The sequence below is a fragment of the Pleuronectes platessa genome, chromosome 18 (assembly GCF_947347685.1).
Source record: "Pleuronectes platessa chromosome 18, fPlePla1.1, whole genome shotgun sequence".
NCBI lineage: Eukaryota > Metazoa > Chordata > Actinopteri > Pleuronectiformes > Pleuronectidae > Pleuronectes > Pleuronectes platessa.
Genome location: NC_070643.1, coordinates 819,469 through 834,423, shown reverse-complemented (window position 1 = coordinate 834,423; position 14,955 = coordinate 819,469). Strand labels below are relative to the sequence as shown.

Sequence of the window (14,955 nt, the reverse complement as noted above, 5' to 3'; positions counted from 1 at the left end):
CAGGTAAATATAATTGTATATGTTTATATATATATATATCAGCTGACCTCTTTTCACTATAAGTGACTCATCAAATATAATTCTGCATTGTACACTGTAGGCGAAGAAAGACAGGCCCTGAACTAATCCTGTGAAAGTGTAGCTTTTCCTTTCAAAGAAGAAAGCAAACCAAAACTGACTGTCCTTGTGTACAGAGACACTGAAAAAGGCATTTGATAAATCAACAACAGTAAACTGTTTAGAATCTGATAGAACATGAGAGGTAATAGTGTAAGGATTTCGAACATTTACAAGAAACAATAACTCCGGCTTTCATTAATGACTCAAAAACAAGACTTATATCATTGGTGGCTTCTTGTTTCAGAGGATATTGAGGTTGACATGGCCTAAGTCAGATTTTCTCAAAGTTTGGAGCTGCAAGCACAGGAGAGCAACAGAGCAGGTTTTTTCCAGCAACAAAAGCAGCTTTAAATTGAGGGGGGACCGCACGAATACAACCTTTTTACTAAGAGGGTTTGTCAGTGGGGCAAACACAGAGGAAAAACTTTGACAAAAACACAGGATATATCTCACCAAACCCCAAAACCTTCTCAATTCTCTCTTTATTGTTGGCACAGGGGGCCTATCAATAGCCTAAACTTTAGCCCTGATAAGATGTACTTCCCATTGGCCCACAACCATACCAAATTAAAATGTTCATTGTCAGCCTGGACATCATTTTCAGCCAGCTTTCACAGAGGTTGACCTCTATGCGTTAATACCAACAACCTGTTTCAGGCTGTCCAACCTGGCACACTGACCAGTGCGCAGGACGAGGCGGTTCATCGGGACTCATAGTGCCTCTCTATGCTACTTGCCAAGGACGCCTGCCTGTTTACCCTAAAAATGCCATAAAATCTCGACATACTGTTTACTTATATTAATTAAGAAGTGGTATTGATATTTGATCTGATCTTTTTAACCTCTTAAGAGGCGGGTGAGATTCGATATGTTACCAATATTCATGTTAATACCAGCAAAGATTATGTTTTCTGTTTACTATTTCATTGAAGTGGACAATTTTGTAGATCTATTGAGAAGCAGTTGAGGAAAGAAGGCCAAACATTAGTAGGAAGCTCTGGTACTTCTGTTTGAATATGGAACAGCTCGGAAAAGTCAAATGTTAATAATGTGTTATTTATTTTAGCTTTTTACATTTTTTATTGATTTCTTCCCTCTGTCTCTATTAGATGAAACTTTAGCACCAAGTATGGCGACTGGTGGACTGGTGGATCCTGAGCGTGGTGGGGGATCGTGATGATAGCTGATCATGGATTACAAGACTGCTCAATAAACAATATGCCTCCGTATTATACCAATACTGGCAATAACTCCACCATTTCAATTGTCATGCTGCTTCCTCCATTTTTATCTGACATTTTCTAATGTATAAATACTTTGACACACCTTTCCGTCATGTTAAAAACGGTTTCTTCTAACCAATGTTGTAAATATTGCAATTTTGTTGATGTTTTCAGCTAAACGCGGCATATATTTCACTTCTGTCTATCCTGGTAGAGGGAACCCCCACATGTGGCTCACTCATGTCACACCTTCTTAAGCACTATGAGACAAATTGTGATTTGTGAAAATGGGCTATTTAATAACATGTTATTGATTGATCGATTGATTGTCTGGTGCCTGGAGATGTGCTAATCTCTTGGACACTACTTGAAGTGCACTCCATGGCAGTGCCATCATTCATCAAGTTTATGGGTCCTATTTGTTCCCACGTGAGTGTGCGCATGGGCGTGTGTGTGTAATAATAAACCTTTAAAAGTATAAAAGACAGATGGTAGTTTTTGGTGGAATAAACCAATCTTAAACCAATTGGGGTCCAACAACTGCAGTCCTGAAACTTCCTTTTTTGGTCATCCAATTCGTTAGTCGGCGCTGTCACAAAAATTAGGGTCCTAGAAATGGGCCTCTAAAACTGCTCTCCTGTAACTGACATTCCGGCATTACAGCAGGGAGCAGTATTTAATTTTATTTCTTTTTTTCCAACTTTTGATTGAAAACTTGAAACGTACTAACATCAAGGCATTGGATTCATGACAAATAAAACAAAAATAATAAGGCCAGCAGGGAGCAGTAGTGTGCCCTTCCACCTGGCGTTCGCCTTAGCTCACATGACCCGGAAACCGGAAGCCGGAAGCTAAACATCGCCGCCTCATGAGAGACGCCAAATAATAACAATGTTGTCATTTTGTAATATACAATAACCTTATCTGAAAGTGCTCGATATCCTTCGTCAATCCGTACGGTAAATAACGCATTTTACAAACATATCCAAGTAATCTCATTTCAAATCCTATTTTCTAGGCAGCTACTGTCTTCGTTCCGGACGAAGCTATGTGCCGAATGGAAGTGTTCTTTTAAAGAATTGAAACCACTCCACTCACTTATGACTGTGGTCGTTAGGGCAATACTAAAGCAACATGTATGTGATTAGGTAATTGTGACATTCTTGTTTGTTTGTAGATAATGAATCTGCGTGTCCAACTTAAGTGTAAGAATTTGCATGAGTACTTGAGAGAGCTGAGTCCGGACATCTTGGACAGACTGTACAACCATCCAGCAACTTGTCTGGCGGTCTACAGGTATGATGGCTGTGCTTATATTAACGTGGCCATATTAGTCACATGACATGAGGTATATGTTTTTATATTGTGTTTGTTCTTCTACAGGGAACTCCCCTCTATGGCCAAGAATTATGTGATACGTATGTTGTTCCTTGATCAGCCACTTCCACAGGCGGCAGTGGCATTGTGGGTGAATAAAGACAATCAGAAGTGAGTCTCTTACCTTGTGATTTCTTCATTACAGAGACTGTGTTCATGTGCCGCTCTATAACTTTTCATCCACTTACAGTTACTGGGGACTTCTTTTTCATTCACATCAACAGTCCTAATGAATTTGTTCCGTATCAGCCAGGCAGTCTCATGGTTAGGGAATATTAAAGAAATGTCAACCAGAGTTGTGTCTCAGAGACTGCTGTAGTGTTGTGAGTTTTATTGGTATTTGGAACTATGTCGAACCTGATGCACAGAATGGAACTGAGACAGTAGAATGACCCAGATTGAAGGACAGGGGGACTCTTTAACAGTGGGAAGATGGGGTTGATCAGACTGTATGCAAATGTAGCTGCTGTCAAAGAGTTCAGAAATTCTTTATGGTTGAAAAACCTTAGTGAACATAACAAATTTGAAAGTTTAACTTTTGTTTCAGCAGAGAATGAAAGTGTTTGCAGCTCTTTAATGTATTCAGAGGAAGAAAAATGCACATTTCAGAGTGATAAACAGCTAAGTTAATCTTTTTCTTTCTTTGACTTCTACTTGCAGAGATCATGATGAATGTGTCAAAGTCTTGGTTGGACTGTGCCTTTGGCACAGTCAGCAGCTCCAGGGTGGTCGGCAGGGATACATTTTAAATCCAGTATTCAAAGACAACCTGACGATTGCGCTGCTTGGCGGGTAGGTCTGCTTTCTGTGAACACACCAGGTATTGCCACGTATTGTACCCATACATCTGTATCAGGGTAAATTTTTAAGTTTAGCATGTGTCTGTGGAAATATTCCCAGAAAAATGACAATGTCACCATGACCTGCTATTCACACTCCTGTTGTGCACAGGATCAAATCTGATAACAGATCTGAAAGGCTAATTACTTTAGACTTCGTCCTAAATTAAAATGACTTGCAGAATTGTATGACTTGTAGTATTTCATCTCTTTGCTTGTACCACCAGTAACTACAGGTGTTAAGAAATAAACCAGGAATAAAATCTTCAAGATTGCAACTTTATGCCAAATAGAGTGATTGGAGATACAAATGCAGAACTCAAGCTGCTATTATCACCTGTTGTTTTAAGTAAAAGAGTACACTGCTGTATCAACACACAGGGGCACAGCGTGGGCGGATGAGGGCAGCACTTTGGGTCCTGACCGCCATTCACGGGACATTGAGAGTCTTGACCGTTATGCTATGGAGCGTTGGGAGGTCATTCTGCATTTCATGGTGGGCTCTCCCAGTGCTGCCGTCAGTCAGGACTTGGCACAGCTGCTAGTTCAAGCAGGTCTCATGAAAAGGTACTCTCACACATGTTTATTTTTTCACCATCAAATGTCATGCTCTGTATTCTGTACATATCTTGGTCACACATACTAGATAAGGAACCTTTTTAAATGGTTGCTTCTACTTTATGTCTAAAAATGCATAAAAAAACGAATTCATTTTTCGTATCGATGCTGTAGAACTATCTTACCCTTTGCTGAGTATATCATTTTAGTTACAGCTGCTCACCCCGTACAGACATGATTTACATCTCAGCACTGCACATGCAGTTTAGAAAATGGAGGAGGAGCCAGCAAAATGGCAAAAGAAATCTGTTAAAACCAAGCCCAGCGCGCTCTGCAATCTTTTCCAGCTCTCCATAAATTGTCTAAGTTTACAAATTCTGTTGTTTTCAGGCAGTCTGAGTTTACACATGTGTCAGGTGTGTGTGTGCGTGCGCATATGCAAGTGAGCAATGTTGCCTTTCCCTCAAGTTCTGGGACTTTTATTCAGACGCTACGCAACTAGTTTATAGTAATCAACCGCTTATAGTGATCATATCCGGCTGGAACAAAGTTCAAACATGATCACCATAATCGGTCTCCACTGTATCTATATTTATATATAATTTCTATTCTATTTCTATCTTTTATATGTCCTTGTTTTTATATGGCATATTTATTATAATTACTGTTATCTGTTATCTAACCCTGATTTGAATTGAATTTCGTCTTTGCTGCTGCAATAGAGAAATTTCCATATTTTCTTATCAGTAATTAACAAAAATGATAACTTTATCTGTATAGCACTTATCTGAACGTGACAGAGTGCTTCATAAAATTCATGGCATTATTAAAGGAATTTAAACAAACGTAGCACCAGAGTTACAAATAACATGTTAAAAATGCATTTTTTTAATAAAAATATGTTTTGAGGCGTGATTTAAAGACAGGTAGTGAGTTGGCAAGCCTAATCTCGTCACGCAGCCTTTGGGCCCTGACAGAGAAAGCCTGGTCCCCCTGAGTAGCCAGCCTTGACCTAGGGACAGCTAACAAGGACAGGCTGGCCTATCTCAGGTTGCGACTGGGATTGTAGGGAGTCAAGAGCTGAGAAATGTAACTAGGGGCCAACCCACGTTGAGCTTTGAAAGTAATTAAAAGAAACGTAAAATCAATCCTGAGTCAAGGCCGGCGCATGCTTCTGCAACTGCGGCTTTTCACGCAGCTGTGTCAAAGGACTCATTGTCATTCATGCTTGTCCAAGCGTGACGCGTGTTACAAAGCAATTCACAGCCAGAACACTAGACAGAGTAACGTTTTTTGTTGAAGACGGTCTTAGAGACGCTTTCTTTGTGTGTGGCAGTCTTTGTCGACTGTTTATTTACATCGCCAGGGCGGCTCCTAATAGCCTTTTTCTGGCGGACAAATCCACCAGTCAGTGACGGGTTATACAATTGGACATACTTTCGGATCTCTTCTGCCAAACGCTCTTCTATTTGGTCCATATTCGTTCTTCTAAATCTTCTGTGGTTTCTGCCGGTATTATGGGGCATGAAACCGGAAATGCGACTACGGAAAGGATGTAGTTAGCAGACCAATCACAGCCCTGCGGGCTGCGTGAGGCTTGCGGAGCTTTGCCATATAGTTAGAAAAATTGGGCGGCGCACGTAAGCAGGTAAGAAGGGACACGTAAGCACGTAAGGGGCCCGCAAGGGCTCTTGCGCTTGCGGGCCCCTGAAAACTCAGAAGCATGCGCCGGCCTTTAAACTGCAAACCAGTGAAAGTATGCAAGGATTAGCGTGATATTAGAACTTCGGTTTGTTTTAATTAAAATACAAGCAGCACCATTTTAAATGAGCTGAGGTCAACTAATTTAATTTTGGATACAGTATACCATTTCTTTTTATTCAACAATAAGTACACCAATACAAGTCATCAACAACATCGACAACCAGAAATATAAAAATGAAAAACCTGCTGTCATGTCAAGTCTGTGTCAACTGCCATAGAGTCCACTTCCTCCATTTACTGTCCATCTGTGATCCTGTCAGCCATAACCTGTGTGTCAGTCTTTTCATAATATTTATTTCCCCAACTGTGTCCACCCAATGGGTCTGAGTGGGTAGATCTTCCATCCCCCATTTCCTTGTAATGGCCTTTTTACCTGCAACCATGAGTATCTTGAATAGATACAAGTCCCCATCATGAACATCATTCTCTGTTTACATACATAGACACATTAGCTCATGATTCATTTGAAATTCGTATCCCAGAATATCTTGTGTTATCCTATGGACCATTCCCTTAAACCCTATTATTTTGTGACAATTCCAGAATATATGTGCATTGTTGGCCTCAGATGACCTCCAACAGAACTTTTTTGTTTCAGAATAGTTATTTGATATTTTAGGTGTGATAAAGAACCGTATATGATTTTCCCAGGAAAACTCTCTCCAGGCTCGCGAACAGGTTGTTGTCTTGTGTTTTTTCCACATCTTATCCCATTCATCTTCAGATATTTTCAAGTCAAATTCGCTTTCCCATTTTTCTTTTATATACCCTGTTGTGTTTTTGCCATCCATCAATGCCTTATATAATGTAGTTATAGTCCTGACCCGGTTCCCTTTATATGTATCAATCATTACTTTTACCACCTTGTTCACTTCTAGAGAGAGCTCCTGTCCAATCCGTTTCCCATAATAATCCCGTATCTGTAAACATCCAGGCCATGTTTCGTTTTCAGGTCTTGAAAACTCATTATCTTCCCCTTTTCCACCAGCGTGCACCATTCCGTAATGCCATTATCCGCCCACTGTTCGAATCCCCCACCGCGCCCAGCTGGTTTAAAACTGCTATCAAAAGCCACCCATTTCAATAAATTTGCGTCCTTCTCCCCCTTATTATTTCTAAGTAATTTGAACCATAATTCCAAGGTAAATTTTGTGACTGAATCCATTTGATTTCTAACCTTCTTAAATGTTTCCCTATCTCCTATAATACTCTGTATCGGCCACATTCCAAATGATTTTCCCATTTCTTGCCATTTTGCTTCATAATCCAGTCTACACAGACAATGCACATATCTCAGCTGGGCCGCGTGGAAGTATTCTTCCAGGTTCTGCAGACTCAGGCCCCCCTTCTCCCTCTTTAGCTGGAGAGTTCTGAATCTCACTCTTGGCCTCTTCCCCCCCCATAGGAATCTGGATATCTTGCTGTCCCATGATATGAATTGTTTTTTAGGTATCTCTATTGGTAATGCTTGGAGCAAATATAAAAGTCTGGGTAATACATTCTTATTAATTCAATCCTTGAGCTAAAATCCAATGTTAGGGTGGTCCATCTATGTATATCTCTTAATAATTCTTGGTTAATCCTATCATAGTTTGCCCTATATAGTCCTGATAAGTTTCTAGTCACTTCTACCCCTAAATAATTAATTTTCTTTAGATTCCAATTTAAATTGTATTTTTCCCTGATATCCTATGGTGGTGTATAATTGATAGTGAGTACTTGGGTTTTAATAATATTAATCTTGTATCCTGATAGCTGTCCATATGCGTTCAAGAGATCTAGCAATTCCGGCAACGATTCACTAGGCCGTTCAAGGAATGCAATGACGTCATCTGCGAAGAGGCCGACCTTATGTTCTACTCCGCGCACTGTCACCCCTTGGATTTGTCTATTTTCGCGTATGGCTTGGGCCAATGGTTCAATAAAGTATAGGAACAGGGTTGGTGACCAACGGCATCCCTGTCTGGTTGATCTCTGTAGATCGAACTTGTTAGATAGGCTTCCATTTATTTTGATTCTAGCTGTAGGTCGTTGATATAGAGTCCGAATATTCTGTATTGATTCATCGTTGAATCCAAACTTCTCTTAACACTGTGAATAGGAAAGTACAATTTACCCTGTCAAACGCCTTTTCGGTACCTATGCTAACCAGAATCATGTCTCTTTTCTGTTTGTTTGCCTGATCTATAATGTGCAGAGTCCTCCTAATGTTATCGTGCGTCTGTCGCCTGCTCACAAATCCTGTTTGGTTCTCGTCGATCAAATCCTGTGTAAAGGCGTGTAATTGTCTAGCAATAATAGATGTATATAACTTGTAGTCCAAATTTAGTAACGATATTGGTCGATTATTTTAGCATAATTCCCTATCTTTCCCCTGTTTAGTTATGACCGTTAATATTGCTTCTAACCGTGTTGGTGGTAATTTACCTTTTTGTAATGTCCAATTAAACGATTTAACTAACAGCGGAGACAGTTAGTCTATGAATGTCTTATACCCTTCTGCAGGGTATCCATCACTACCCGGTGATTTCCCATTTTTTTTATCTGTTTATTTCCTCCACTACCTCCTCTATTGAAATATCCCTCGCTAGGGTATCATTCTGTGTCTGTCCTATCTTTGGTAGATCTAATGTGTTTAAAAAAGACTTGATCTCCTCTCTTTGTGCAGACTCTGGCTGTTTATATAACTCCTCATAATATCTCTGGAATGTTCTTTCTACATCCTCTGGCTCTGTTATCAATTGGTTCGTAAGGGGGTCCCTAATTTTATGGATTTCACTAGTCGCGAGTTGCTTAAGGGTCCGTCTCGCCAATAATTTAGTGGCTCTCGGGCCTATCTCATAATAGCTTTGCTTATAGAAAAGAATCTTCGGCTCTATCTCCTCTGTTAGATGTTTATCTATCTTTAATTTTACGAGTTTAATTTTCTTTTGTGTGCCGAATTCTGGTAGTCTCTTTCCAGTTCTCTCGGTTTTTCTATATTTTTCGTATACGTTTCTAATTTCATTTTTTTTGCATGGGTCGATTCCGAGATTAATCTGCCTCTCATAACTGCCTTCAAGTCATTGTCGTGTTCCGTAACATAGTTTTGTATTTCCAGTTTGAATTTGTCCTTCCTTTGTTCATTATTCAGTAGACCCATATTCAATCCCCAATTAGTTATTCTTTTCCGGTTACTGATGCCTATGTCAAGGTACAACGAGTTATGATCGGACACTTCTGCACCCCCTATGTGACATTCTTTAACCCTGTGAACATTTCCTGGATCCACAAACAAATAATCTTTTCTAGAATGTACTTTATGCACCGCCTAATAGTGTGTGAAATCCTTCTCTAGCGGGTGTAGATTCCTCCATTTATCGACCAATCCCATATCATCCAATAATGTATTTACGTATTTTGATATTTGTATTTTCGATTTTTTGAGGCTCGTTGTGTCCATGTTATAATTTAAAACTACATTCAAATCCCCCCCACAAATTAGAATCCCTTTCTGTTTCCGCTGCGATTACAATTTTTTTTTATTAGATTAGTTTTTTTTTTTTAGATTAAACTTTATTGTCATTGCACAGTACAAGTACATATACAACGAAATGCAGTTTAAAATCTAACCAGAAGTGCAAAAAAGGCAGTTAAAGTGCAGAGTATTGTGCATAGTGGAATATGAACATAAATAGGAAGTACAGTTAGAAATATAAGTGGAATATGAACAGTATTAAGAGGTAAGGTATGATATAAGAATGATGAATACACTATGAGCAAGATAAATATAAATATGAATACACTATAGGTGGGTTAGGTGGGATAATGCAGTAGTAGAAAAAATAATAATTCTAGTACAAATGTGCAAATGTTCAGTGAATGTGCAAATGTTCAGTGGCTGGTGGAGGGTTTATCACAGTCTGGGGGTGCGTACACATTCACCAGAGTAACCTTCACATTGTCGAGCTTCCCTTTCACAATAATATATCTTCCCTTCTTATCTCTTATCTCTTTTTCGTATTTGAATTGTATCTGGTTTGATATCCTAATCGTCACACCTCTTCTGGGACCTCCCTTAAACGAACTACTGTACAAATTTCTATAACCGTATCTCTTTAGCTTGTCATGTTCTACTTTGTTAAGGTGAGTCTCCTGCAGATATATAATTTGGGCTCTGTCCTTCTTCAGTTTTGTCATAACCCTGTCCCCCTTCTTGGGGGTATTCAAACCATTAACATTAATTGACACCAGTCTAACAGTCGCACCCATCTAGTCCTAGATCAATAACCCTATTAAATGACCTGAATAGCAGTAGGTTGAGTAAACAAGGAACATTTAACATTGCATAACGTGCAATGAAACATAACATGAAATTATAATATGCAATAAAACAAAATACAAACTTCTTCCAAAAAGGGGGAAGTCGCCTCCCCCAAGTCCTTTTGGTAGGTTGAGGGGGTATCCTTCCTCTCAAAAAGGGCCCCTCCCTAGAACCGAAATCAAACCCATTCTGTAGGGTTCCCCTCCGTCTAGATATGTCCAACTCTGTCATTTCAGTCTCTCTCAATCGGCATCAGTTACGTTGGATTTAGTAGAGGTCCGTTAACATACCTTGTAGGCTGTCAGACTGGGTTCCTTGCCCCTTAAAACATCCATTCAGGCCAGCGAGCCGGACTCATTTCCTTCTTTGAAAGGCCCGCAGCCGCTGCCGTCCTCTCTGTCTTGCTTCGAGTCACCTGTTGCCATTCTCCCCGGTCTCTTATCTTCTCCCTCACTGCGGTCGCGGAAGCCTTCTCCCGTGAGACCCACCTCGTAACCTCTCTCCTCCATGTCTCTCGCCATGTCCTCTGCGCTGTCATAGGTCTTAGCTCCGCTTGCCCAGCGAATGCGCATCTTCGCTAGCGGGGTCTGGAAGCGGATCTCACTCCGCCATTTCCCCGAGTCTCAATCAGTAGCAGGATTTATTGATGACATTAACGTGTTTTTTTTAATTCAGTTGGGAATCGAATAAATCTACCATTGATTTGCTTTGATAGAAATTAGTATTGCACAGTTAAATTAGTTAAATCCAAGAGAGTTTATGGTGCAGTCCCAGAAATTGGTGTGTGTGGTCTACCGGCAGCAGAGACTGTTTCTTACAGCTGCAGCAAAGAAAGAACTGTGATAGTTCTCATTCAGACATTTTAGGTAAATAGCTTTAGCTGAAGGAGCTTCAAGTCTTCAAGACTTATTTGAAATATGCACAATAATTACGTACAGCAGTCGCTGGCAATTCTTGGTTCTGTTGTAGAAAATTTGTCTATGCATTTATTGCATGCTTATGTATTTATACTATGTGCCTGTGTACAGAGAGAGGGCATAAGGAGCTGTGTGCGGCCTGGGGCAATATTCAAGTTAACAACAGCTGAAGCTGGGCAGGCTATTGAGGCTATAAATGACTATGTGATACAATGAGGAGGGTGCATCAGGCTGCAGCTATGGTTGCAGCTGTACACTCTCATGACAGCATTATATATCAAACATAATGAAATATAATAACATATACACCTAAAATATAAATTATAAAATCAAATAAAATCTATCACTGAATAGAATGGATGAATGAGAAAGTAAGTAATAGGGGAGAGCGGGGTAATGTGGGACATCGGGTAATGTGAGACACCCCCTGTATCTAGGCAACGGAACACATTTGTGGTCATTTGACCATTATGTTTTCAAGCCCCTTCCATTCCCCCCTAGCCATGAAGGAGAAGTTGGTGCTGGTGCTGTGGAAAGTATGTTTTTTCACAAAAATGTTTTTTTTGCATGTAAAAGTTAATTTTCTTGCTTTGAACTTAATCAACTGTTGTGTCAAAACAAATTGAATCAGGTAGAAAAACTTATATCATACATGTTGATTAACTTCCAACATATAAAACCATGTGATTGATTCTAGCTGAAGATTAGCCTGAATTGATAAGAGATGTTTTTTTTTTCTAAAACGGTGGCTGTGGGGTAAAGTGGGATAAATGCTGTGAAGTGGCATGAAGCACCATTTAAGTTTAGTCTTAAACATATTTTAATGTTATACTACATTATATATGTTTTATTTTTAATGTCATAAACATTGTAGAAAAGCCATCATGCCAAGAAACTATACACCAGGAAGACAACCTGGGGCCAAAAACCCCTCGCAGTGATGGAGAGTGTAGCCGCTGAGGTCATGCAAGGAAAGAAGTCCTTAAGAAAAGCTGGAAGGGATAGAAATATTGATAAGACAACCCTCAAAAGATTCATAAAGAAAAAAGAGAAAGGGGAAGTAAAATCAGTAGCCTGGGGTGCAGTAACTGAGGCAAAGAGAATATTCACAGATGAGATGGAGGAGGAGCTTGCCAAACACTTGAAACAACTAGCTGACCAGTTCCATGGCCTTGCTCCAGTTAAGTGCCGTGAACTGGAATTTGAATACGCAGAGAAAATCAATATCCCTGTCCCTGCCAATTGGACAGAAAAACAATGTGCCGTGTCGTCGCCAGGCACTAAACTTGACCTCGCCGGAGGCGATTTGACAAATGTGTTTGTTGATCCAGGATTTGAGAAGGAATAATTAGACACTTATACATGAAGTTCTGGAAATTGAACATTTATTGTAAAATAATGAAATACTTACAGAGAGTCTCTGGGGTTCTGCCGGACACGTCACCAGGTTCACTGGATCATGTCGAGAAGAAGCCCAGTTCAATCCTAAGTCCACAGTATATATAATCAGACACAGGGTGGGCACAGAGGCGGTTCTTTTTCCCTGAGGGAATTCAGCCATTGGCCAGATGTACACTGTTTCCTCAAAGTGCAGTTTTTTGCAAGCACATCACTTTCAACTGACCAGGTGTCCCACTACTGTGGCCTTGGCAAACAGGGAGCTTGCTACAGTGGAGAGACCCAGCAGATTAAACATTTCAGGAGGATTTCATATCTTTTTCTCACCACGTTTCATGAAGCACCTCATTGTATTAGTTCTGGCTGATACAATGAATTTCCATCACACACTTTTCTCCGATCGGATCAGACCACCATCTTCTCGTTGCCAAAGTCCAATTAAAGTTGAGGAGAAACTGGACAGGTGAGAAGAACCAGAGAAAGAAATTTAACACAGCACTTTTAAGAGATCCAGCAGCAGCAGAAACATTCAAGATCAAACTAAAGAACAAGTTTCATGCCCTGCAAGAGCTAGATGAAGAAGGTGAGGAAAGAAACATAGATGGGATGTGGAAGGTAGTAAAGGAAGCCGTAATTACAACCTGCAATGTAGCACTGGGACCACAGAAAGATAACCACAAGGCTTGGATATCAGCAGAGTCAATTAAGAAGGTGAAGGAGAGGAAAGAAAAGAAGGCAGCTCTAAACAGCAGTCGTACAAGAGCAGAGAAAGTAAAGGCACAAACAGAGTACAGGGAAGCAAATAAGAACGTGAAAAAAAGCTTGAAGACCGACAAGAGGAACTACATAGAGGCCCTTGCATTAGAAGCAGAAGAAGCAGCCAGACATGGGAATCTGAAGGACCTGTATGACACCACCAAAAAGCTGGCAGGAAAGACCAGTAAACCTCAAAGACCAGTAAAGGACAAAGAGGGAAAGCCAATAATGGGGGAGGAAGGACAGAAGAAAAGATGGTTGGAGCATTTCAAGGAACTTCTCAATAGACCAGCCCCACAAGACCCACCACACATCCAACAAGCAGACAGGGATCTGCCAATAGACCTCAGCGTACCAAGAAGGGAGGAGATCAGGAAAGCCATTAAAAAACTTAGAAACGGCAAGGCTGCAGGACCAGATAGCATCCCGGCCGAGGCACTGAAGACGAACGCAGAGACCATGGGAGAGATGCTCCACCCTCTCTTCAAGAAGATGTGGGAAGAGGAAAACATCCCATGCGAATGGAAGGAGGGCTATCTTGTGAAGATGCCAAAGAAAGGGGACCTGAGCAACTGTGGAAATTATAGGGGGATCATGCTACTCTCCATCCCAGGAAAGGTCTTCTACAGGATCTTACTGGACAGGATGAAGGATGTGATTGACCCCCAGCTTAGAGACCAGCAGGCTGGCTTCCGCAAAGACAGATCGTGTACAGACCAGATTGCTACACTGCGCATCATCCTGGAACAGTCACTCGAGTGGAATTCACAGCTATTCATCAACTTCATCGACTACGAGAAGGCCTTCGACAGTGTGGACAGGGAGACCCTCTGGAAGCTTCTCAGGCACTATGGAGTGCCAGAGAAATTAACTAACATCATCAGAAACACCTATGAGGGAATGACCTGCAGAGTGATCCACGAGGGACAACCTACCGATGCCTTCAGTGTACAAACTGGAGTGAGACAGGGGTGCCTACTATCGCCATTCCTGTTCCTGCTGGCAATGGATTGGGTAACGAAGCAATCCACAGCAGGAAGAAAAAACGGCATACAGTGGACAATGTGGGCGCAGCTCGATGACCTGGACTTTGCAGATGACTTAGCCCTTCTCTCTCATACCCAGCAGCAGATGCAGGAAAAGACCAGCACCATCGCAACCAACTCTGCTCGCCTCGGTCTCAACATCCACAGAGGGAAGAGCAAAGTCATGAGAGTCAACTCTGCCAACACTGCACCCATCATGCTGGAAGGCGAAGCTCTGGAGGAGATTGAGGAGTTCACCTACCTTGGCAGCATTGTCAACAAGCAGGGTGGAACAGATGCAGATGTGAGAGTCAGGATTGGCAAGGCCAGAGTTGCGTACCTCCAACTAAAAAACATCTGGAGCGCAAAAGACCTGGCCATCACAACAAAGATCAAGATCTTTAACAGCAATGTGAAGTCAGTCCTACTCTACGGTGCTGAGACATGGAGGACTACGGTGAATACAACAAATAAAATCCAGTCATTCATCAATACCTGTCTGCGACGAATCCTCCAGATCCACTGGCCTAACACCATCAGCAACAAAGAACTGTGGGAACGTACCAGCCAAAAGCCAGCGGACGAAGAGATCCTCCAACGACGTTGGAGATGGATAGGCCATACTCTCCGTAAACCAGCCACAAACACCACAAGACAGTCCCTCAAGTGGAATCC

General features: G+C 41.2%; 1 protein-coding gene across 1 annotated transcript in view; it reads left to right on the top strand.

Moving 5' to 3' along the window:
* The first annotated feature begins 2,146 nt into the window (after nucleotides 1-2,146).
* Nucleotides 2,147-14,955, top strand: part of gtf2h4 (general transcription factor IIH, polypeptide 4) — a 34,870-nt gene continuing 22,061 nt past the window's right edge. Inside the window, exons 1-5 of the mRNA XM_053446962.1 lie at nucleotides 2,147-2,302; nucleotides 2,521-2,639; nucleotides 2,727-2,831; nucleotides 3,381-3,512; nucleotides 3,941-4,126. Coding sequence (XP_053302937.1) covers nucleotides 2,524-2,639; nucleotides 2,727-2,831; nucleotides 3,381-3,512; nucleotides 3,941-4,126 — 539 coding nt within the window. The 5' untranslated portion in view covers nucleotides 2,147-2,302; nucleotides 2,521-2,523. The remainder of the gene's footprint in view (nucleotides 2,303-2,520; nucleotides 2,640-2,726; nucleotides 2,832-3,380; nucleotides 3,513-3,940; nucleotides 4,127-14,955) is intronic.